Source organism: Lithobates pipiens, unplaced genomic scaffold (assembly GCF_037356315.1).
Source record: "Lithobates pipiens isolate NorthernLeopardFrog02 unplaced genomic scaffold, aLitPip1_a1.2 Scaffold_27, whole genome shotgun sequence".
In the NCBI taxonomy this organism is placed as follows: Eukaryota; Metazoa; Chordata; class Amphibia; order Anura; family Ranidae; genus Lithobates; species Lithobates pipiens.
Window position 1 is genome coordinate 34,009,506 of NW_027507788.1, and position 26,147 is coordinate 34,035,652.

General features: G+C 45.5%; 2 protein-coding genes across 2 annotated transcripts in view; both read right to left on the bottom strand.

The window, feature by feature from the left end:
* Positions 1-26,147, bottom strand: part of LOC143933753 (chemerin-like receptor 1) — a 445,780-nt gene that overhangs the window by 327,964 nt on the left and 91,669 nt on the right. The window lies entirely within an intron of this gene.
* On the bottom strand, positions 1,816-4,371 carry LOC143933163 (chemerin-like receptor 1). The gene has a single exon (XM_077456100.1). The coding sequence runs from the start codon at positions 4,347-4,349 to the stop codon at positions 3,309-3,311; it is 1,041 nt and encodes a 346-aa protein (XP_077312226.1). The 5' UTR covers positions 4,350-4,371; the 3' UTR covers positions 1,816-3,308.

The window sequence follows — 26,147 nt, forward strand, 5'->3', positions numbered from 1 at the left end:
GAAGAGGGACCAGAGAAGAGGATCTGGGCTGCTCTGTGCTAAACCATTACACAGAGTAGGTATGTGTAACATGTTTGTTATTTAAAAAAAAAAAAAAAAAAGAGAGACTTTACAATCAATTTAACTTGAACTTTAATAAATAGTTGAAGAGTAGGAATAACAATGCAGATATGGTCAAAATAGCGAAAGGGCGTGCATACAGTACAGAACAATGTTAAAAGTCATTTTCAAACCTTCAGCTAATTTTCTTGCTATGTGGGAGGTAAGCCTATAATAAGACTTACCTGTAGGTACAGCAAATATGTCCTAAACGTGCACTGTTTAGGAGATATTTACATGTGTAACAATCGTGATGTCACCAGCAAATGCGCACGGCGATCTTATGCCGTCCATTGAGAGAGCTGTGCCATGTTCGTGACTCCCACGTGCAAGCGCCGGAGTTACTTTATCATGGCACAGCCATTCAAATGCCTGGAGCACGTGAATCCGGAAGGAAGACCGAGTTAAGATGGAAGTCCTGTGACAGTACACCACTTGGATGGCTTCACCCTAAAGTAAGTCTTTCATAATGCGCTTGTATGCGATACATGCATGCATACATGCATGCATGCATACTATCACATTATGACATTATCCTGCAGGGGCCAATTTTTTTTTTTTTTGTGTGGTTTACTACTGCTCAGTGCTGGGACAAAGTAATCTAGAGGCCAGGGCGAATATGGTAAATTGTGTCCCCTAAGATGTATGAGCATTACGTGTCAGAAAAGATTTCACCCCCCCCCCCCATCCCCCCATAGTGCTACTCTGCATGCTTAGCTAAAATCCTCTCATAACATCTATGCTCCCAGCACATTCCCCCCAATCCCCATCCTAGTACAAATCCCTCTCCCCCACCTCTTCCCCTCCTAGCACAAAAGCCCTCCAATTATATCTACCCCCTCCTAGCACCCCCTCCCACCACCATATTACCTTTATTAGAAAAATAATGTCTGGAACAATTATTACCTCCTGCTACCCCCCTAAGTTCCCCCTACCAGCACAAATCCCCTCCCCCCAATCTCCTTATGGTGCCCCCACACCTCACATGATACCACAATGCCCAGCCGCCCCTCCTGCCCACCCCTTGTCCCAGTCCTGCTACTGCCCACATTTTCCCCTCCTAGCACAAAAGCCTCACAATCATTCCTACTAACAAATCCCTCTTCCCAAACGAATTCCCCTCCTAGCACAAATCCCCCCCCCCCCCCTCACTATATTACCTTTTTCTAGCACAAACCCCCGAAATCCCACCTCCTAGCGTGAAACCTCTCCCCCCATTCCCCCCTCAACACAAATAGCTCCAAATCCCCAGTCAGTCCTAGCACATCTCCCCAAATTAACCACTCCTGGATAATACATAGTCATAGTTAGTAAGGTTGAATAAAGACACTAGTCCATCCTGAGTGAGTGTCTACAATTTTCCCTATCCCTGTACGTTGCACACTCACATCGGTCCCTACCCTCCAGGAGCCACCAATCCAAGGTCCCCATTCATATACTAGGGCCAATTTTAGACAGAAGCCAATTAACCTACCTGCATGTCTTTGGAATGTGGGAGGAAACCGGAGTACCCGGAGAAAACCCACACAGGCACAGGGAGAACATGCAAACTCCAGGCAGGTAGTGTCGTGGTTGGGATTCGAACCAGTGACCCTTTTTACTGCTAGGTGAAAGTGCTAACCACTACACCACTGGATCAATTCTTACTTCCTGTTGCCCCCTAAATTCCCCTCCCATCACAAATCCCCTCCCCCCAATCTCCTTGTGGTGCTCCTGAACCACACATTATACCACAGTGCCCAGGGCAGCTGTCCCTCCTGCCCAACCCTAGTCCTGGCCCTGCTACAGCTTTTTGAGTTTTTTTCATGAAATATGATTGTGACCTGTCTAAATGTTTTGCTCTCAGTCTTTGTCAATTTATTAATTGGTAGAATTGTTTTTTGGTTTTGATACTCAATTATGGTCTTGAACTGCAACAAAATCAGTGTTGAGTAAGTGAAAATTAATATATTTGTTGGGCCTCTCAGTATTTTTTATTTTTTTTTAGTGGAATGCAGTCTTGAGAATAATGATTAAAAAAAAATTATGATTGTTTGAGCCTTCCATAACAACTCTGACCAGGTCTCATAATAAGTATTTGTAGCACCCTCTAGTGTGCTAGAAGTAGATTGATTTTTGTTAGTGTAGGTAAACTTGTCAGGCTTGGCTGACTGCCAAACCGGTATTGTTTTTTTAATCTGTGCCAGGTGAGTGACTCGGGGTGGGCTGGATGACTCACAGGCAGCATCTCAGAGACCTTCCCCTACTTTTAGAAACTTACAGAAGATTCTAGAAGAATGGGAGTGGAGGAGAAGAGGAGCTGCCTGGAGTATTCATAAAGGCCCTGACCAATCTCCAACAGATGGAATGGCAGGGGTCAGGCCCCCTCAAATACTCAGGGTCAGCCCAGCTGGGGCAGTGACATTTATGTGGATGCTGTAGATGGAATGTTAAGCTGTCGGTGACCCTTGAGGGTGCCCCTTAGTTTGGGGGGGTTGACCTCGGGCATGGGCTTGAGTGCAAAAGGGACCCTCTTCAGATGTGTCCTGACCAGAGGAACGGGAGTAAGTGGAGGACAGCAGAAGGACACTGCTGGGCAAATCACCAGAGAGGGAGATAGCCAGGAGGGCTGTTGAGTGTTACAGTCAGAGGACTGAGAGGCATGCCTGAAGGGACTGGGTGCCAGCAGTCTGGGATGGATGCAGAGACAATCTGGGAGGACTGTGGAGTCTTAGCCAGGAGGTCTAGTGAAAAGGGCAGCTGCAACCAGGTGAGCTGGCATTGCCTGAGGAGGTGGTGCTGGGTTCAGTAGCTACAGGAGGAGGACAGCTGGGCACTAGGGCTTTTTGCTGCACAACCAAAGGGGCCCGTGGTCCCTGCCTGTAAAGGGCATTTGCTAACCGGTCATGGGGGATGTAGTTCTACAAGCAAGACTGTGCTGGAGGTAGAAGGAGAAGGGTATATATGGACTATATACAGATTGTGTCCCTGAAGAATTATTTTGTTCTGATCCAATGGGCATCCCATAATACCCTAATCCTTATCCAAGTTTATTCCACTCAATAAAACATAAAAATAAAGCATTGGACTGTTCTACTGACTCAAGTGTTCTGTGAAGATGCGATGTGCCAGCCTGCGCAGGTTAGGGGATTTCTTTACACTCGTGGCTCCTTAGGGGGTACGCTACATATTATTTTGTAAATATGGTTACAATTTGCAGCAGTTGAGACTCATAAGTTGACTTGAACGCTTGAAACTTGTTTGGACCTTTCCTCCAAAAAAGCTTTTTCAAATGCTGACTGGATGGAGCTCCGGAACTTTTCTTTGAAATCCCGACCCACGAAGACATAGAGAATAGGATTGACGCAACTGTGCATGATGGCTAAAATTTTACAATAATGCATTCCAATGCGCACTACATTCCTAAAATTACCTTTGCTTCTATACTTTATGGACAGCCCGAGAAGAGAGAAGACATGGTAGGGAAACCAGCAGACAAAGAATAAAATGATTACAGCGGCTATAATCTTAAGTGGTTTGCTAGACTTAGTCAGGTAATTTCTCCGGATGTACGACAGAATCACTGTATAACATAAGACGATTACAGTGAGAGGAAGGACAAATCCGACAATGAATCTGGTTATAGTCACGGCAGAATTTCTTGACATAGCCACATCTCTATCATTGGAATAGTTGCTTAGGCAATAAACAACATTTTCAACTTTGGTTGTGTCCATAAACATTGAATAAGGTAAGCTTAAAATTAATGCTAGGACCCAAACTACCAAGGTAACAATGGATGCCAGTCTCGGAGTTCGATGGTTCTGGCACCAAACAGGGAACTTTACGGAGATGAGGCGATCAATGCTGATGATGGTGATCAAGAAGAGACTAGCAAACAAGTTGATGTAGAAAATAGCAACATCTAGATTGCACATGAATCTACCAAAGGGCCAGTGGTAATTCATGGCTATACGGATGATTCTGAATATCAGCAAAAAAGTGAAGATAAAGTCAGCTATGGCTAAGTTGAGGAACCAGACAACACTGACGGTCTTCTTCATTCTGAAAGTGGTGAAAAAGATGACCAATCCATTCCCCGTGGTCCCCAGCAAAAAGGCCACGATGTAGACCGCAATGGAGATTTCCTGAACAATTGGCTGCATGCGCTTTACTCTTTTTTCAGGGCTGGCAGTGCCATTTAGACTGTTGGTGATACTGGTGATAATGGTTCCAGTTAGCAGAGTCACATTGGCTAGTAGATACTTCATTGAAAGATTCTTCAATTTTCGAAAACAACGTTTTATACTATGAAAAGAGAAAAAGAATAAGATTAAAGCCCAGCTCCACATTTTTTGCTCAAATTTAAAAATGTATTTATATGGACGTATACACTACCAATTTCATTGGCCATTGCTTATGTAATTTTGACGCTGTTTGTCAGACAGATTATAGATTAAAGTGTTACTAAACCCACAACAGTAAAATCAGCCTGTATATGCAGTAAAGCATGCTTGTTATACTCACTGCATAAAAAAGATGTTTGATCCTGTCTTCTGTAATCCTCCCCTTCTTCCACAGTCCTCAATCCTTCTCCTGATGAGTCTCTGGTGTCACTCTGCACATGCTCAGTTTGGTGTGTTCAGCTAGAGAGTTTCTCTTTTCTTTTTTGGGATTGTGCATGTGATCAGCACAAGGCCAATCAGCACTGTCCAGACAGAGGGTCGGAAGTCATGCAGCCTTGTAGGACAGTCAGAGGAGAATGAAAACTACTCCTACAAGCTTCAATCAGATCAGATAGAAGTCACAAGTCTGCTATATACTGCTGATGATCCGCCGTGATCCGCAGAGCACTTGGCCTTCTCGGCCTTAGGAAAGGCCGCGGCTTCAGCTTAGCTCCGAAGCGGCGGCCATCTTTCTACACCCAGGCTGTTTACACTTGTAGATCACTTGTAAACAAACCGGCATCATGTCATGACGCCGGTTCCTCTCTCCCCTCTCTGTATTAATCTGTACAGTGAGGGGAGAGATCCAGAGATGGAAGCAGCCACCCCTCCATACCCTGCAGTACCCAGCAATACTCTAGCAATACTCTGCAGTACCCTGCCAGTACTCTAGCAGTACTCTGCAATACCCTGCCAATACTCTAGCAATACTCTGCAATACCCTGCCTGCCAATACTCTGCAATACACTGCCAATACTCTAGCAATACCCTGCCAATACTCTAGCAATACTCTGCAATACCCTGCCTGCCAATACTCTGCGATACCCTGCCTGCCAATACTCTGCGATACCATGCCAGCCAATACTCTGCGATACCCTGCCAATACCCTGCCTGCCAATACTCTAGCAATACTCAGCGATACCCTGCCTGCCAATACTCTAGCAATACTCAGCCATACTCTGCTGTACCCAGCCATGCTCAGCCGTACCCAACCATGCTCAGCCGTACCCAACCATGCTCAGCCATACCCAACCATGCTCAGCCGTACCCAACCATGCTCAGCCGTACCTAGCCATGCTCAGCTGTACCCAGCCATACTCAGCCAATATTACAGTGGGGGAGATTGTGGATATTACAGTGGGGACTATATGGTGGTGGAATTTTAACAGGTTTTTGCTCCGAATAATCCGATCCGTGACTCTGATCCGAGGAACGATCCTATCCATGAGTTTTTTGATCCGTTGCACCCCTAGTGTTTAGCAGTTTATATTTACTAAAATAATTGCATTTCCATGACCTGTGTACCGTGGGAGACCAGATATAGTGAATGCAGGCTCCTGGGTTTAGTAACACTTTAAGGTAAAATCTCCCAAAACCTAACTCCAGGAATTTTAAAGTGGCTTTAACCTTAAATTAAAAAAAGCTAATAGGTAGGGGTATTATGGCCCGGACAACTAAGTGGCAGAAGATTTGAACCCCAGGATCGGGAGACGACGGCAGCTTTGACACTGCAGTGATGGAGGGAACAGTTTATCGGGTACATCTGCCATAATGTGCTAACATTTTGTGCATAGTAGCACATTATGGCTAAAGTTCCTTTTTCCAAACTGAGAACATTTTTGGTGTGGAGGTTTAATTCCACTTTAGAAATTCCACCCTTGCATTGGGCCCACCACCGCACAGGTTAATTGCTTGTTTAGGTGACTTATTTGAATATATTTATTACAGGTACGTATATACAGTAGTACCATCAATTTACATACATATTTCACATTCACATTAGTTCCTGCCCTCAAGGAGCTTACAATCAAAGGTCTCTATCTCTCATACTAGGGCCAAATTAGACAGGTGCTAATTACCCTACCAGCATGTCTTTGGAGTGTGGGAAGAAACCAGAGTACCTGGAGGAAACCCACGCAGGCACATGGAGAACATGCAAACTACAGGCAGGTAGTACCACGATTGAATCCAAACCGGCAAACGGCAACCCTAGTGCTGCTAGGCAGAGATGCTAACCACTTATTCCGTGTACACACGAGTGGACTTTTCGACAGCAAAGGTCAGACAGAACAAATCCATCTGACAATTTGATCGTGTGTGGGCTTCATCGGACCTTTGATGTCGAAAATTCAGACAGACTTTAGATTTAGAACATGTTTCAAATCTTTCCGACGGACTCGATTCTGGTCGAAAAATCCATTCGTCTGTATGCTAGTCCGATGGACAAAAAACGACGCTAGGGCAGCTATTGGCTACTGGCTATGAACTTCCTTATTCTAGTCCGGTCGTACGTCATCACATTCAAATCCGTCGGACTTTGGTGTGATTGTATGTGGCCAAGTCCGTTCTTTCAGAAAGTCAGTCGGAAGTCTGCCGAAAGTCCGTCGGGAAGACCATGGGACCTAGTCTGCTGGAAAGTCCGGTCCATGTGTACATGGTATTAGTCACACTGGAGGAATACAGAAGAGCTTATTTCACTTTCCTGATCCCTTGCTGTATGAATTAAATCCAAGGAGCTGCATGACATATACTTATCTCTATTATAGTTACATTATCTGACAGGTTTATTGCTCTGCTGGAAATTACTCTTGAGAAACACTTGGGCTGTGAGATAGGAGAAAGACACACAGAGCAGCTATGCCCACTCCTTCTCTGTGCTGCCTATTTTGAGAAGCCCATTCAGAGAAGCCTTTGTATTTTGTGAATGTGTTCACTTAGGCTTCTCTGAATGAACAGAAAGAGGGGAAGGGCGGGCATGGCAGCTGCAGCTTCTCTTCTGTTTAAGATGCATAGCTCAGAAAAGTCAGCGTTGCTCTCTCAGAACTATAGCAATATATGATTTCTGGGAGTACTCTAAAGCTGTCAGATATACCAGAGCTACATCCAAGAGGTGTCCTGCACCTCGCTGAACTTAACTCATAGCGTACCCTCATTTTTTTTACAAAGTATCTGAATTCCTGGAATTCAGCTTTAAATCAGCCGACATTAATAAAATGTCATATAGTGACTTTATTCTAACCATTCTATCATAATAGAATTATAATAATCACAATCAATAATAATCATAATACATTTTTTTTAAATATAAAGAAAAATACATGTTGATGTGCTAGATATCAACTCGGCCGGGGCCCCTGTTTTCTTGTTGGGCTGAGAACATACAGCATTTGTGGACTGAATGTGTCAGCCTTGACCAATTCTCTTTTACTAAACTACTGAATCAACCCCACTGGCTTTATCTTCAAAAAATAGTAAGTAATTGTTCCTAAGTCCATAATGAGAACTAGGAGGGCTAATTTGACTCTCTGAAATAAGATGGGATGTATGGACAAGACATGGGACAACTCTGAATTTCTGGCAGGATTTATGAGTATTTGTGTACTTGTTGAACTGATATAACAAAATGCTTTCAATGGTATATTTAACTGGTTGCTGCTGTGAGGTACCTGGTGATGAGCCTGACTTGACGGAAGAAGACCTCTCTTACAGCTCTGGTTCAGGGGCCACTGGAATGGAGACAGTGGTCCCGTGAGCGCAGCTGGGGGTAGGAGTGTCTGACTGGACGCAGCAGGTGGATCCTCCAGAGACTGGAACTGCAGGGTAGATGATGGGTAAGCAGTCAGTGGTCAGCAGACACAGGAACAACAGCAGCAGGACCAATGTGCAGCACACTTGAACAACAGACAGCAGACAGAAGCGAGGTACAGGCAGGCAGGGGTTCGGTAAAAGAAGTTCAATCCAAAGCAAGACCAAGCAGGCCGGGGTCAGGGCAGGAGAGGTCAGCAAGGTCAATCGAAAGCCGAGTCAAGAATACAATCAGCAGGCGGATTACAGGAGACTCAGATACAGAGTTGCAGACAAACAGCACTGAGCAAGTGCAGCTGCCCTCCTTAAGTAGGGCCACTGGCGCGAAACAGCGCTAACACGCACACGCATACGTGCGTGTGCCTGGGATGCGCACTGGCACTGGATGCCTGGCTTGCCCAGTGGCGCGCGTACGCGTGTGCGCACACGAATCTGCCGTTTCGTGCGGGAAAAACCTTGACATTGCCCCCCCACAAGGGGCAACCTCCGGGTGCCCAAAAAGTGCTTCTTCTCAGGATGAGCAGAGAAAAAGGCATGGATTAGTCTTTCGGCATGCAGGTTGCCATCGGGTTCCCACGAGTTACTTTGTGCACCGTAATCCTTCCATTTAAACAAAAATTGTCTCTGTCCTTGCCTCTTTCTACAATCGAGGACAACCTCCACCTTGTATTTCTTCACTACCATCAATTAGAATGGGTTCAGGTGGTCTGGAACTTCTACTCGGGAAGGGGTCAGGCACAGAGGGTTTCAGCAGGGAGACATGAAAAACCGGGTGAATTTTCAATGAGTCTGGTAAGACCAACTCATATGAAACCTCATTAATCCTACTCTTTACAGGGAAGGGTCCTAAAAACTTGGGTGCGAGTTTCTTAGGCCGCGTACACACGAGAGGATTGTCCGTCCAACTTAGTCCGCTGAAACACATTTCAGCGGACAGTCCGCTCGTGTGTGGGCTTCAGCGGACTTTTTCAGCGGACAGTCTGGCGGACTAAGTCTTTCGGAATTTCCGTAATACAGTCCGTCCAACTTTGGTTTCAGCGGACAGTCCGCTCGTGAGTAGGCTAGTTGGACGGACTAAGTATGGCGCATGCTCAGAAAGGATTTACACTGCCGAAGGTTGCATTGCAGTGTATTGGACGTCGTATTTCTAGTCCCGTCGTACGTGCTGTACACGTCATCGCGCAAGCTTTCAGCGGTCAAGTGTGGTCAAGTCCGTTCATTCAAAAGTAGGACGGACTGTCTGTCGGATTGTCTGACGGACTTAGTTGGCCAGACAGTCCGCCCGTGTGTACGCGGCCTTAGAAGGACAGGCTAACTTAAGATTATTCATAGAAAGCCATACCTGATCTCCAACCTGCAGATTCAGCTCTCCTCTTCTCTTACGATTGAAGGTTTTTTACTGTCTGCTTGGCCCTTGGATACCGCCTCTTGTAATACCCGGTTGTTATGACTGAGGAAGGTCACTGTGTCCTGGACTGCTGAAACTGGTGATTCTGGAAGAAAGTCAGGAAGAAAGGTTAAGTGAAACCCGTAATTGGCAAAAAACAGGGACTGTCCTGTGGATGAGTGACTGGCATTGTTGTATGCAAACTCCGCAAGGGGCAGCAGAGACACCCAATCGTCCTGGACAAAGGACGTGAAACATCTGATGTATTGCTCCAGGGTCTGATTGGTACGTTCTGTCTGTCCATTGGTCTGGGGGTGATAGGCAGATGACAGAGCCAGCTCGATCTTCAAACTCTCACACAGGGCCCTCCAGAACCGGGAAGTAAATTGGACCCCCCTGTCAGATACGATGTTAGCAGGCACCCCATGCAATCTGACAATCTCCCTTATGAAGATACGGGCCGTCTCTGGAGCAGATGGAGTCCCCTTCAAGGGAAAGAAATGGGCCATCTTAGATAGTCTATCTACGACTACAAAAATGGCCGTGCAACATTCGTAACATGGGAGCTCGACAATGAAGTCCATCGTGATCATTCTCCAAGGCCGATCAGGTGCAGGGAGAGGCTTCAGTAGTCCCCAGGCCCGATTTCTTGTTGCCTTGCTCCGAATACACACAGGACAGGAGTCGACATACTTTTTGCAAAATTCTTTCAGGCCAGGCCACCAGAAGGTACGCTGTACAAGTTCCAAAGTCTTACACAGCCCGAAGTGTCCTGCTAACGGTGATTATGGAGAAGGGCTAGGACTCTGATCCGAATGCTTTCAGGAACAAAAACTTGGCTTTCCTTCCATAGAAGACCTCCTCTGGTGTCAGTATAGCCCCTGGTGGTGTAGGTGAATTAATCGATGCCTCCCTGATCTGTGCCAGCAGGTCTGGTTGTACAAGCAGAAAGTTAATTGCAGGTAAGATGGTGTCCGGAGCAGCAGAGTCTTTAAAGTGGTTGTATGGTCAATTTTTTAACTTTTACCTACAGGAAAGCCTATAATAAGGCTCACCTGTAGGTAAAAAAAATATCTCCTAAACCTGTACGGTTTAGGAGATATTCCCCTTGGTATGCGCTGCTGACTGCAGCGGCGCATGCGCACAAGGGGGTTCTCGCCGTGAAAATCCGGCAGAGCTCGTCCGGCTGGACTGAAATCTCCCGCGCGCATGCGCGGGAGTGACGATATCGCGGCTCCGGCCACTCACAGCGCCGGAGCCGCGGTACACGGAAGAGACGCAGAGGGAGCATGTCAGCTCCCTCGGCGTGGATCGGGCCAGATGTCGGGGCCTCGTTCTAAGGTAAGTATTTCATAATGAACTAGTATGCGGTGCATACTAGCTCATTATGCCTTTTGCTTTGCAGGTTTAAAAAAAAATAAAAAATTTGCGGGTTTACTACCGCTTTAAGACAATCGTACATATGGGAAAGCGTGTCTGGTTTCACGTTTTTTGATCCAGGGTGGTACGTGATATGGAAGCAAAACCAAGAAAAAGAGACCCCAACGGGCCTGTCGGGGCTTCAAACGCTTGACAGTCCTCAGGTATGCGAGGTTCTTGTGGTCGGTGTAGATCAACACTGGATGAACCGCACCTTCCAACAAGTACCCCCATTCCTCCAATGCAGATTTGATGGCAAGCAACTCACAGTCACCGACATCATAGTTCCTCCCGGGAGAAGAACCCTACAGGGTGCATCAGATCATTGCTGCCTTGTCTTTGAGACACAACTGCCCCCACAGCTACTTTGGAAGCATCAACTTCTAAAATGTATGGCAGAGAAGGATCTGGGTGACTGAGGATGGAAGCAGAGCTAAAAAGTCTCTTGAGTCTTTCGAAGGCCTCCTGGGCTTCTGACCCCCAGTGGAAGCGTACATTCTGTTTCGTCAACTGGGTGATGGGAGCGATTATAGCAGAGAATCCCTTAATAAATTTCCTGTAAAAGTTCGCAAACCCTACAAATCGTTGTATTCCTTTTTTATCCACAGGTGCAGGCCAGACCAGAACAACAGAGACTTTTTGGGGATCCATTTTGATGCCTGCCGGGGAGATCTCAAGCCCGAGGTAATGGATGCTCCGTTGCTCAAAGCTACACTTCTCAGCCTTAGCATACAATCCATGCTGACGGAGACAGAGTAATACCCTGCCCACATGACCCCGATGCTGTTCAAGGGATCCAGAGAAAATCAGAATATTGTAGACGATTACAAAAACATCCAGGAAGTCTCTAAACACATCATTTATGAGATGCTGAAAAGTGGCAGGGGCATTACAGAGGCCAAAGGGCATGACTAAGTACTTGTAGTGCCCGAAACGGGTCCGGAACGCTGTCTTCCACTCGTCCCTGGCCCGAATGCGGACCAGGTTGTAAGCTCCCCTCAAGTCCAATTTAGAGAAAATCGTGGCCGATCTTAATTTCTAGAAGAGCTCCTGCATCAGGGGTAGAGGGTAGCGGTTCTTGACCGTAATCTTATTAAGCTCAGGAAAATCCACATAGGGCCGTAGTGACTGTTTTTTTTTGGTCACAAAGAATATTCCAGCGCCTGCCGGGGAGGTAGAATGGCGAATGAACCCCTTCTCCAAATTTTTCGTAACATAAACTTTCAAAGCCTCCTATTCCTTCTCAGACAAGGGAAAGGTGCGTCCAAATGGAATTTCAGCCCCTGGAAGGAGTTCAATGGGGCAGTCGTAGGGACGGTGAGGCGGAAGGGTGTCCGCCCCTCGTTTGCTAAAAACATCCAAAAATTCATGGTATGGTTCGGGCACCAGCTGGCATAAGTCCTGATCAGAGTCCAGACAAAGAAGGGTAGTGGGCATAACAGAGTCCTCATGTAAACAGTGTTCTTGGCAGTAGCTGGACTGGAACTTGATCTCCCCCATCGCCCAGTTGATGCAGGGGTTATGAGCCTGGAGCCAAGGAATGCCCAGGATCACAGGGAACAACGGGGAGGAGATCGCATCAAGGGTTAGAAGCTCCTTGTGCTGGAAAAGGGTACTAGCCACCAAAGGTAGAGTCTCTTGAGTTACTTGTCCCGATTTGATGCGGCATCCATCAGCCAAGAACACAGACAGTCCGTGGGTCTTTTCTGAAGGGGCAAGGCTTGCAGACTGGCAAAGGTGGCATCAACAAAACAACTGCAGGCCCCAGAATCAATGATGGCGCTGGTGGAGACTGTCTTTCCCTGGAACTGAAACGAGAGAGGGAGAGCAAGGTGGGTTGTGCTGGCTGACAGGGACACAGGATTGGTAGACACAGAACAGAGGCACTTACGTGTCTTAACAGGGCAGTTGTTAACATAATGTCCAGACCCCCCGCACTAGAGACACAGGTTCAACTGGCGACGACGGGCACGTTCCTCTGGAGACAAGGTGGGGCGCATCAACCCCAGCTGCATCGGCTCAGAAGTGTCAGAAGCAGGGCTGGCAGAGTCCACTTGAGGAGCAGGCTGAAAACGGGAGACGGGAACTGGAACCCTTGCAGCCATCCAACTCGGACGATGAAGCTGAGAGTAACGCTCAGATCGGCGTTCCCGAAGCCGACGGTCTATTTGGATAGCCAAGGCAATTAGTTCTTCCAAAGAGTATGGGATACCGACACGGGCCAGTAAGTCTTTAAGTCCCTCACAGAGGCCCATGCGGAACTGATGTCTTAGAACGGAAATCATTCCATTGGGTGTCTGCACTCCAGCGTCTAAAGTCTGTAACATAGTGCTCTGCCGCCTTGCTGGAGCGCAGACAGAGCAGATTCGGCTGTGGCAGTATGCTGGGGATCTTCGTAAAGCTGTGCAATAGCCTCGAAGAATGAAGAAAGGGAATGGGTAAGAGCACTGTCAGGAGACGATGGGCCCAAGTCTGGGGTTCCCCCTGTAACAGCGAGATCACAAATCCCACTTTGGTAGCCTCCAGTGAAAAAGTCCTGGGTTGAAGGGCAAAGTACAACTGGCAGGTGTTGGGAAAGGCCAGGAACTTGGATCGGTCTCCCGAGAATCTTTCTGGAACAGGTACTAGGGAGTGGAGGTGTTGCAGAGGTAGAAGGATTGGTACCGGAGAGATGCTGAACCTGTTCTTCCAATCTGGTATATCCCTCTTGGAGCGACTTCACAGCCTGTGTAAGGGACGCTAGGTGGGTGCAGATCTCCTTCATGGCAGAAGCTTCTCCCGCAGGCTCATTCATGGCTGTTTGTACTGTTAGGTACCTGGTGGTGAGCCTGACTTGACGGAAGAAGACCTCTCTTACAGCTCTGGTTCAGGGGCCACTGGAATGGAGACAGTGGTCCCGTGAGCGCAGCGGGGTGGAAGTGTCTGACTGGAAGCAGCAGCTGGTTCCTCCAGAGACTGCAACTGCAGGGTAGATGACAGATAAGCAGTCAGTGGTCAGCAGACACAGGAGCAACAGCAGCAGGACCAAGGTGCAGCACACTTGAACGACAGAGGGATAGTCAGGCAGGCTGGGTCACAACAGATGAAGCAATCGGATATGTTCAGCAGACAGAAGCGAGGTACAGGCAGGCAGGGGTTCGGTAACAGAAGTTAAATACAAAGCAAGGTCCAGCAGGCCGGGGTCAGGGCAGGAGAGGTCAGCAAGATCAATCAAAAGCCGGGTCAAGAATACAATCAGCAGGCGGATTACAGGAGACTCAGATACAGAGCTGCAGACAAACAGCACTGAGCAAGTGCAGCTGCCTTCCTTAAGTAGGGCCACTGGCTCCAAACAGTGCTAACGTGCACACGTGTGCACGCGCTGTGCGCACGCGCAAATGCGTGCGCCTGGGATGCGCCGTGGCGCACACACATGCGCCAATGCCTGGCTTGCCCAGTGGCACGTGTAAACGTGCGTGCACGCACATCTGCCCGTTTCGTGCGGGAAAAAACCCTGACAGCTGCACATGCTATAGCCAAAAGACGGCTACAGTGCAGGCTTACTTTGCCAGGAGGGCATACATGGCGGGCCTCCTGTGAACGCACGGGAGGCACACTCTGTGATCGTCGAGTCCTTCGAACTCAGCTGACCACAGATTGGGGTAAAGGACCAATCACAGTGGCTCTTTACCATGTGATCAGCTGTGTCTAATGACAGCTGATCACGGATGTAAACACAAGCCGGTTATCGGTTTTTCTTATCAGTGCCGCCTACCACTGCTGCCTATGAGTGCCACCTATCAGTGCCCTTCAGTGCCACCTATAAATTTCCATCAGTGCCGCCTATCAGTGCAGCCTCATCCGTGCCCACCAGTGTCAGCTCATCAGTGCTCATCAGTGTCACCTATCAGTGCCCATCAGCGCAGCCTCATCAGCACACATCAGTGACAGAGAAATATTACCTGTTTGCAAAATTTTATAACAATTTATGAAAAAAATGTTTTGTGTTTTTTTTTTCTAAATGTTTTCATTTGTTTAGCAAACAATAAAAAATCCAGTGGTGATTAAATACCACCAAAAGAAAGCTCTGTTTATGTGAAAAAAAATTATAAAAATGTCATATGTGTTGCAAATGTCATTCAAAGAGTGACGGCTCTGAAAGCTGAAAATTGGCCTGGGAAGAAAAGAGGTAAAAGTGCTCGGTAGACAAGTGGTCAATAGAGTGAAAGGAAGTAAATAAAAGAAGCTCATTGTTAGAATTTAGATAGAATTTAGGAAAGACACTGAAATTATTTTAAAAATATGGCAGATATTCTATCCCTTCCCCAATTTATCAACAGAATAAAAAAACGTTGGCTAGAGTTGTGCTTTAAAGTACAGGGGTAACCTTGTATGATAAAGCTTGTTATGTCTTATAATGAAAATCAGACTTGAGATGCAGCTCAGTCCGGCTTTACTGTGCTGCAGTGCCCAAGTTGGACTACAAGCCCTATAGACATACACGAGAGATCTGTGCTGAACTTGGTTTGTCAAATACAATTGGAGAGATGGCGAGCCTGGCTTATTCAATTCCATTCTGTCTGACAAGCTCCTGAGAAAGAGGATGCGGCAGAAAGAATATTTTCAGTGGTTGATGGAGCAATGAGTTAGAGCAAGCTAATAAGCCACTAGAGCAAAGTGCTGGATGCCTGTCTCTGATGCTAATTACCCTGAGGCAAGTGTTTAACCTCCCTGGCGGTACGATTATTTCAGATTTTAGGTGCTGAAAGCGGTACAATTATTTTGCATGAAAATTTGGCGTTTTATATTGTAGTCCTGTAATTCTTCGGAATAACTCACTTAAATCTGTCCAAACCAGAGTGTAGCAGACATCCCGGGTATGATAAAGTTTGAAAAATGAAATCATAAATTATAATATAATAAATAACTATAAATAATTATACCAAATAATAATAATATAACAATAATACAAATTATTTAATAATGTAATCAAATCAAAAACACTGAAATTTGCTCAGTTGCAAAATTGTTGCTGTCATTACTTTTCAGTATTTGATGACGGATCTCCCCACAAATCGCTGTCGCTAAATTCTGCGAGTGATTCTAATTTATTATCGCTGTTTTCTAGCTGGTCTAAAACCATTTTTGATGTAAAGGGACAGTTTTGGTTGCTATGGACAATCTCCAGTTTCCAGGCATAAAGAACAGTTTTTATATTATAAAACTGCATGCAGGACACTGGACAGACCACTAGGGACAAAGGGGATGTGAAATAATTACATACAGCAATGTAATCTGTAAGATTATATTATACTGTATGTAATGTCTGTGTTTTACTTTTTGAATTTGGCGCTATTCTCTGTCCCCGTGCGTCGCAACGCTCGCAGGGAATGGAGCCCGGCTCCGTGATAGATCGAGTGGAGGACGGCTCACTCGCACAGTGGGGGGACATCGCTGGATCCAGGGGATAAGGTAAGTAAACTCTTCCTGGATTCAGCGATGCGGTCCCGAGGCTCGGGGTTACCGCTTTTGGTATAAAATTTTTACTTCGAGCCAGGCTTGGGAATACCACCAGGGGGTTTAAACACTTTGAAATCTTAAAAAAAAAAAAAAAAAAAAACTTTTACTGTATATCCTATGATTTTCAGCTCCATTTAGTGGCCATAATACAGTATTTCCCTGCACTGTTTTATGAAATACCACATTATGGCCACTAGATGGAGCTATTAAACATAGGAAATAAACCTACTAGTGAAAATACAGGGAAACGTGGTATGGCTGGGTGAATGCTTGGGAAATTTGTCTAGCTAATGTTTTTCTTTTTTTTATAAATAGACCCCTTTATTTAGGATTGCTTGGTCCATGTGGAAATTTTGAAGAAGCCATCCTAACTAGATGCTGACAGTGGAAGTAATTTTTAATGGTGCAGGTAGAAAAGTTTGGAGCACTGTGCTATGGAATATTGGGGCCCTCTGGGTGTTAAAGTGAATGCTCTTTGGTCATGTAGGGTAAATCAACAGGCTCACTTTAACTGAAGCAGTACCAGCAATTTAGAAGCAGGACTGGTGCAAGGATTTTTGACACCCTGGGTGAAACTTAATTTTGCCCCCCCCATTGACTCCACCCCTGACTCCACCCCCTTCTCCCTGCCCATGTGACAGAAGGCGCCACTATACAGGAAGCATCAGTTCTGCTTCCTCTAGCGCTGGCTCCAGTTCTGCGCTGCACCTCTAATTACACTACCGGTCAGACTGAGTTAGTTACATGCTGCAGCCTGTAGAGCAGGAAAACCAGTGGCTGGGTGCCCCTAGGCAGCAGTGCGCCCTAGGCGGCTGCTTAGTTTGCCTAGTGGTAGCACCGGCCCTGTTCAGAAAGCACCTTCCTTTCATTGATTGGACACTACGCTCAGCCACTAAGAGCAAAAAGCTTTGCGTAAGTTTGGAGCTTACACAGTGCTGATGTGTCTCTCCCTGCTCCATATGACAGCAACCAATAACCAAGTACCTGCTCTGTTACAGGGTGTCAGAACCCAGATCTGAACCTGCAAAACTCGGCTGTGTCTGGCAGTGTCTCTTCTTGCTGAGCCATCTGAGATGCCAAGCAGCTTCCTGCTTTACACAATCTTGCCTTGTGTCTTGTTTCTCTTGAACTAGTTGCTCCTCCCATAAGCTTCCTATTTAAGCGATGCGTTTGCACTTCCTGTTTTCCAGATTACTATGCTCTTTCAAGCCAATATCTCACTCTTGTCATGCCTGCTGCTGTCCCTATCTTTGCTACCTCTTGGCTTTGGTGACCTTTGGCTTGTCCCTCGGCTCCGCTTCCGCTTAATCCCAACCAGCAACCACTTGCTACTGACCTGTGGCTTGTTTACTGACTACGCTTCTGCTCAATCCTTACCTGCTATATCTGCTACTGGACCGTGGCTTGCTCACCTCCTGGTGGAGCGTTCCTGAAGAAACGCAAACTGGTACAAAGACGCAGCAAAACCCATCTCCACCATTAGGAGCTCTGGTAAATATTAGTTAGTGCTTAGACCCCGCACCTTTGGTGACCCTGTATTATCTGCTAGGATGACCTGCTTGTATACCTATCTTGCTGGTTGGTGGGACCCTCTCTACTGCTATAATTACTCGTCTCTGAGACTGACCCCTGACTGTGATACATGGGAGGAAGAGGCGAGAGTCACATGCTTCCCTATACCTGGAGATACTGGGTACTTCTCTATTTTTTTGGTGGCCTAATGCTGCGTACACACGATCGGAAATTCTGGCAGCAAAAGACAGATGAGAGCTTTTAGTCGGAAAATGCGACCGTGTGTATGCTCCATCGAACTTTTGCTGGCCGAATTCCAGCCAGCAAAAGATTGACAGCATGTTCTCAATTATTCGGTCAGAAAAAGTTACAATCGGAAATTACGATTGTCTGTAGCAATTCCGACGTGCAAAATTCCTAAGCATGCTCGGAAACAATTAGACACATGCTCGGAAGCATTGGACATCATTTTCTCAGCTAGTCGTAGTGTTGTACGTCACTGCATTCTTGACGGTCAAAAGTTCAGCGAACTTTTGTATGACCGTGTGTATGCAAGCCAAGCTTGAGCGGAATTCCGTCGGAAAAACCATCCAAGATTTTTCTGATGGAAGATCCGCTCGTGTGTATGCAGCATAACAGAGCAGAAAGTGGAATTAGCAGTACTGGTGGGGCCACCACTAAACAAATTTTGCTTTTCCATACATGGGCAAATCACAGATTCCTTCTAAATACAAAAAAATTTTTTAACCCATTTTTAGATATTACCATTCTATATACATTTAACAGTTGAAAAGTTTTGTTGATGTGGGTCAATGATTCAAATCCTTATTTAATCCAACATCAAAAAAAGTCCATGTTGGTTGAGGTCAGGGTTTAAAACACAAGCAGATTACAGCCCGCTTGGTAATGTGTAAACCAAAGACACCACAATCCTGACAGTCAGCAAACTAGGTTAACATGCAAAAAGGCCTCAGCCTAGGCTCCTCCCAGGCCATGTCACTGACGCATTTCACCCCACCTACAGGGCATAGTCATAGAGGTCACTCTTGCGGATCACTAACCAGTTTTTGAAATGGAGAAACAAAGTGAAAGTCTAAGGTGACAAAACCGGACCTGCAATTGTTGGCAAGTTAACCTATTTCTGTTATATACGCAGAACTTCCGAAGAATGGGGGAGCATGGGACTTGATCCCCAGACGTGATGGTGTCAGGGCCTAGAAGCTAATTGCCGGGTATGAGGCTGGGGACTGGTGATGTCACTTTCACCCCAGCTTGCCAACATAGCCAATCTCAGTGTTGGCCACAGAGCAACAAACAACAAGGGGGAAGAGAAGGTAAGTTGAATATAAGGTGGGCAGGAGCACTTTTTTCAGAGACACCATCTCTTCATCCTGTATGGGATCGAGATCTCTTTTAAAGCCTAACTCCAAGAAAATGTAAAAAATATCAACCCTTACAGTGGGGGGCGGGGCGTGTACTGCAAAGTTTAAAGTGGTATTAAAGTGTAACTAAACCCAGGACCCTCCATTCACTATAACTGGTCTCCCACAGTACGCAGCACATGGAAATGCAATTATTTTAGTAAATATAAACTGTTAAATATCTTTTCTCCTCAGCAGTATATAGACGTCTTGTGACTTCTATCAGTGTCCAACCAAGCACTGGTTAAAGCTTGTAGGAGGAGTTTTTATTCTGCTCTGACTGTCCTATGAGGCTACAGGACCCCTGACCCTCTGTCTGGACAGCTGATTGGCCCTGTGCTGATCACATGCACCCTCCAAAAAAAAAAGCAATACACACCAAACTGAGCATGTGCAGAGTGCCCCCAAAGCTCTGTTCTATCAGCAGAAGGATTGGGGAGAGTAAAAGAAGAGGAGGATCTGTGCATACAGGATCAAACAGAGGATTTGGTTCCACAGTAAGTATAACAAGCATGCGTTACTGTATATACAGACTGATTTTACTATTGTGGGTTTAGTAACGCTTTAAGCCCCCCTAAAAAAAGTCATATATTCAGCTTACCAATCATTAGATGTGGTGGCTGCATTAATTTTCCCTTCTTATACTTTTCCCCCTCTGTTTTCAGCTTGGGATCTGGCCAGTAACATGCCTCCTGTATTAAAGCGCCCCCCCCACACTCTGGATGAAGGAAAACGGGGGACACCTTTGGACAGCAACATTGTCTGTGAGGGAGAGGGAGAGGCAGATTCACAACGGGATCCCAAATCACCAAATGTGAACGGGACCTTAAAAGAAAAGTATAGGAATGTTTTTTTTTTTGTTTTTTTTTAGAATCATACTTTCCTAGGTGGATAGGAAAAGGTAGCATCCGTCCGATAATGCATTGGTCACCTACTGGCTCTAAGACTGAGAACTGAGCGATCAAACACCACCGATCGCTCGGTTCTCAGAGCTCCCTGAGCAGTCTGAACTGTCAGTCACTGGCTCTCTGCCCTGCCCCCCACCCCACTCGTTCACTAGAGCGCTGGGCTGTGTAGGGGGTGGGATCAGCTGAGCCAGGTGCCAGTCTAATCATGTGGGCGGATCCCAACCATATGGTCAAGATCTTTCCTGAACCTGGACCAGCTCTGTGACGTCAGCCGACAGCGGGCTTCAGCCACAGGTCACAGGAGTGGCGTTCATTATCCACCAGTGAAGTACAGCTAAACGAGCTTTAAAGTCCTCAGTGCTACTCTTCTGCAAAGCTTCAAGCATTATACTTTTTGGGTTATTACAGTAATTGCTGTAAATGCAAAAGAAACTGACCCAGAATGAACGTATTTACAGAACAATGCAAACCATAAATTGCAATTCTCCAACCTGCTAATGGATGATATTAACTCTAGTAAAGAATCATACTTACCTAGGTGGATGCTGCATCTGTCCCCTGCTGGCTCTAAGATTGAGACCTGAGTGATCAAACACCACCGATCGCTCAGGTCTCAGAGTTCCCTGAACTGCCCTGTTGCCACACCCCCTCGTGCATACACTGGAGCGCTGGGCTGTGTAGGGGCGGGATCATCCGGTTCAGGTGAGCCAGGTGACGGTCCAGGCATGTGGGTGGATCCCGGCCATATGGTCACGATCTTTCCCAAGCCTGGACCAGCTCTGTGAAGTCAGCCGACAACGTGCTTCAGCCCACTGTCTGCTGAAAATGGGTCACAGGAGTGCAGAATGTACTGCACTCCTGTGATAAATAGGAGAAGTACAGCCAAGCAAGCTTTAAAGTCCACAGTGCTACTCTTCTGCAAAGCTTCAAGCGTTATGCAATTTGGGTTATTGCCGTAAATGCAAAGGAAAATTACCCATAATGAACGTATGTATATACAGCACAATGAAAACCATGAATTGCAATTCTCCAACTTTCTAATTATTATAATTATTATTTAAGGTACTTATATAGCGCCGTCAATTTACGCAGCGATTTACATATATAGTGTACATTCAAAGCAGTCCCTACCCTCAAGGAGCTTACAATCTAAGGTCCCCATCTCACATTCATATACTAGACAAAGAAATACGGGGCTGTCACTGTGTGAGAAAATCAGGCATGGTGGTCCCATCCCTATGTTAGATACACAAGAGAATCCCCCTTAATGGGACATTAAATGGACCACCAATACCTCCAAAATTAAAGATAAAACTTGTATTCTTAATTCATATTACGGACAATATAAAAAAGACATCCAAACACATAGTATCTCTGATAAAATACAATCAAACAAATATATATAGAAAAGACATGTATACAACAACTCTCATTGGTGTCCCAAACTCGACGCGTTTCCAGTCTCTGCTACTGCAGAACCTTCATCAGGGTAGAGAGCAAAAGAAGAATATCATAGCAGTTCTTGTTGGAAGTGCTCCTCCATAAATGTAAGGCAGGAACACTGAACGACGCCTGAGGCGTATGGCCACACTTTTAAAGAAATTGTAATGGGCTGGTGCCACCCGATACAAGTCTTCCAAAAAATATTCCGAAACGGGAGGTGTACCGCATGCATTGCTTCCCTAAAACCAAGGGGCAATCAATGGAGTTTGTTTTTATTTTTTTGTTTGTTTTTTTTTTTGTTTGTTTTTTTTTTTCTTGCCACCTCAGTGACATTTTGAGAAACTTGGATCAGCTTATCCATTCATTTTAGTCCTTTCTCTTTTTCACATCATTGTGGCATTTATCATGATTTTTACATACTTTTATAATTTATTTATCAAATTTAAAATTTACCTTATGACAAACATTACCCTTAATTAATACATTATCTTTTCTAATCCCAACCTCCCCCCTTCCCTCTTTCCTCCCTTCCCATCCACCATAAAAAAAAAAAAAAGAGATCTCCACTCCTCCTTACCAATGTTATCCTATCTCCTCAGACCTTCCGCATAACTCCATGTTTTTTTTAAACTCTCTCCATAACTCCCATTTTTCCTTCTTCAATTTTGCATCTCAGACATTCCATCTTATATACGCCTTCAACTTCATCTATCCACTCCCATATTTGTGGACTTTTAATTTCACCCCACTTTTTCGGTATAAGCCTCTTAGCCGCATTTAACAGGTATTATATCAACGACTTCCTACACTGTTCTGTGCATCAGGGACAGTCACTTTAATAAACAACCCCCTAACAACTTGTTAGAGGGCCCCAATATGGGGTTTCCCCGATCGCTTAAGGATATGAGTACCGGAGGAGATAAAGATGTGTCCAGCAATGACCGCTTATGCCACGTACACACGACCAGACTTTTTGACAGCAAAGGTCCGACGGAACGAGTCCATCGGACAATTCGATTGTGTGTGGGCTCCATCGGACCTTTGCTTGCCAAAAATCCGGCGGACTTTAGAAATAGAACATGTTTTAAATTTTTCCACCGGAACTCCGCCGGACCGAGAAATCTGTTTGTGTGTATCCTGGTCCGACGGACAGAAACCAACACTAGGACAGCTATTGGCTACTGGCTATGAACTTCCTTATTCTAGTCCGGTCGTACGTCATCACGTTCGAATTCATCGGACTTTGGTGTGATTGTGTGTGGCCAAGTCTGTTCATTTGGAAAGTCCGTCGGAACTCCGCCGAAAGTCCATGGGAAAGACCGTCAGACCTAGTCCCTCGAAAAGTTTGGTCGTGTGTACGCGGTGTTAGACTAATGGTGTGAGGTTCATCTACTAGAGCCAATTTAGACAGAAGCCAATTAACCTACTAATGGATGATATTAACTCTAATATGCGCTTAAAAAAGTGAACAATATAGAGCACAATCTTACCCTTCACTAGGCGCTTTCATAAAGAGTTCACGAAGATTGAGGTCAAATTCATAATTCCATGTTCCTAAAATGTGCCTCCTCTGGATGAAGCTGGCCCATAGGGTGCTACAGGAAGATGGGCTGACCCAAGGATCAACCTATTAGCCTTACGTATGGGAAGGTGATTTAGCACTCTTTATTTATTGAGGACTTAGTTACCTCCCAAGAACCACCCACTCACCAAAGAAAATACTGTTTTAAAACAGATGTCTTTCCTCAGTCTTATGCATGCTGCTTTTTTTTTACACTGGGTTGTGGTCAAGGGTTATCAGTTCATAAGCCGGCCTTACATGAAAAAAGAATTCTTAAACAATTGCAGGCCGCCCTATAGCAGTATCGCAGTTTTACTGCTACAGGGTGGCAGGTCTGTGTACATGTATATATATATATATGTATATATATATATATATATATATATATATATATATATATATATATGCTTTCCTGTATTTACGCCTCCAAGAATGGCTTCAAACATGCTTGGGACAAACATAGATCTATACTCAGACAAAAAAGTTAACAAAAATAAATACATAAATAAAAAATACCGTAAAACCTTGGTTTGAGAGTAACTTGGTTTGAGAGCGTTTTGCAAGACAAGCTAAATTGTTAAATACATTTTGACTTGATATACAAGCGATGTCTTGATATACAAGTCACATCACAACTGAGTATAAAAGAGAAGAGAGGCGCCTCTGTGTGTAGCAATATGGTTACATTTAAAGAGGAAGTAAACCCTGATGGGTTTACTTCCTCTTTCATTCCCTGCAAAGGCAAAGCATAATGGACTATTATGCATCGCATAGTAGCCCATTATGTGTCACTTACCTGACACAGGAGCCAGCGAAGTCGCCGCTGTCCCCTGTAGTCCGCCGCATCCATCTTGCTGGTGGTGTCTCGCAGCTCCTCGCTGTCATTCGGCAAAGCCGCGATGACGTCACTCCCACGCATGCGCACGGGAGCCGACACGTGAGGCAGCTCCGTTGCTGAGAATGCCGCGCTCAGTGCGCCTGCGCGCCGCTGTCTACAGAGCATGAGCCGTAGACAGCGGTGCCTGTTTTCGGGCAAATATCTCCTAAACCATATAGGTTTAGGAGATATTGCTTGGACCTACAGGTAAGCCTTAATGTAGGCTTACCTGTAGGTCAAAGTGGTTTGTAAGGGTTTACAACCACTTTAATGAAGGTACAACATTTAGCAACATATTGCTACACTTAGCCCTTGTACACACAGTCGGAAATTCCGGCGGAAAATGTTGGATAATCTGACCGTGTGTGGGCTTCATCTGACTTTTTCCGTTGGAATGTCCGAACAACAAAGTTTGAGAGCTGGATATAAAAATTTTCCGACAACATGATCCGATAGGACTTGGTCCGATCGTTTGTAGAGAATTCCGATCGGACAAAGTGCCACGTATGCTCAGATCAAATTTCTAGACCAAAGCTATTGGCTAGTAGCCTGAACGTAGTCCCGTCGTAACTAAAGAACGTCATCACGTTACGAATGATCGGATTTTCCGACAACTTTGACCGACCATGTGTATGCAACACCAGTTTCGGACAAAATCCGTCGGATTTTGTTGTCGGAATGTCTGACCATGTGTACAAGGGCTTAGAGGCACTTCTCTTCTCTATTATACTCTGTGGCTCCTGCTGGATTTTGCTTCTAATCCCCTTGTGTAGGCTTCCATATGTAGATGGACATAACACCTGTTCACATTGCTATATTCTTTTTATCTGGACTATAAACTGAAGGACCTATGAATAAATGGTTGTGGAGTTTCCATTATTTCTTATGGGGAAATGTGCTTTGATATACAAGTGCTTTGGATTACAAATGAGGAGAAAGAGTACCACCGCTCCAGACAGGTCCACAGGAACAAAAAGCGTCTCCTCCAGGAATGAAGAGACCCGAGTGCGGGCAAAGGCATATAGCTAATGAAGTTAATTAGAAGACTCTGGACAGTCGCACTCCAAAATAAATCTTGTGCCTTTTATTTGTAAAACAGGATCACACTGTGCAGATCACAGGAAAGCAATATCAGCTAATGCGTTTCACACTACCAAAAGTGCTTACTCATAGCTATGAGTAAGCACTTTTGGTAGTGTGAAACGCGTTAGTGATATTGCTTTGCTGTGATCTGCACAGTGTGATCCTGTTTTACAAATAAAAGGCACAAGATGTATTTTGCTTTGGATTACAAGCATGTTTCCAGAACAAATTATGCTCGCAATCCAAGGTTTTACTTGATTTTGACTTGATGGACTACTCAGTCTTTTTCTACCATCACTTTTTCTATGCTTCTATAAATTTTGTCTTGGTACAGTGTCGCACAACTGTGCAATTGTCAGTTAAAGTAACACAATGCCGTATCCCAAAAATGGCCAGGTGAAGTTGCAAATCACCAAACCTCGTTCTGATATCGAGGCTTGGGCAGATTGATCGGAACAGGAGCTATTGCCTCCCGCTGCTGTCAATCATTGCTGTGACGAGGGAGCAGGGGCCAAGTTTTCCTGTCTGTGTCAATCGATATCGACAGGGCGGCGCTGGAGCGAGCCTGCACAGGTACCTCCATGGAAAGCGGCTTTCCGTGGGGGAACTTGCCGAAGAGGAGGGTACTGGAGCGCCAGCAGGGGACCACAGAAAAGGGATCAGGGCTACACTGTCCAAAACACAGTTTAAACAAAAGGTTTAATGTTACTTTAAGTTGGTTTTGGCACCTCTAAAACATAAAATCCGGGGGTAATTCCTACTGGGTGGGATAAGTGGGAAAAAAGATGAAGTGCCAGATGACCAGCCTAAAAGTCTATACATTTTTATTCTTGACAATAGGGGATGGTAAATAGAGAAGCAGTAGCCAATGAGTTTTGGGGGCCAGAAAATGTCCCCATCATCAGGACTTGGACTTAGTAGATTTAGTT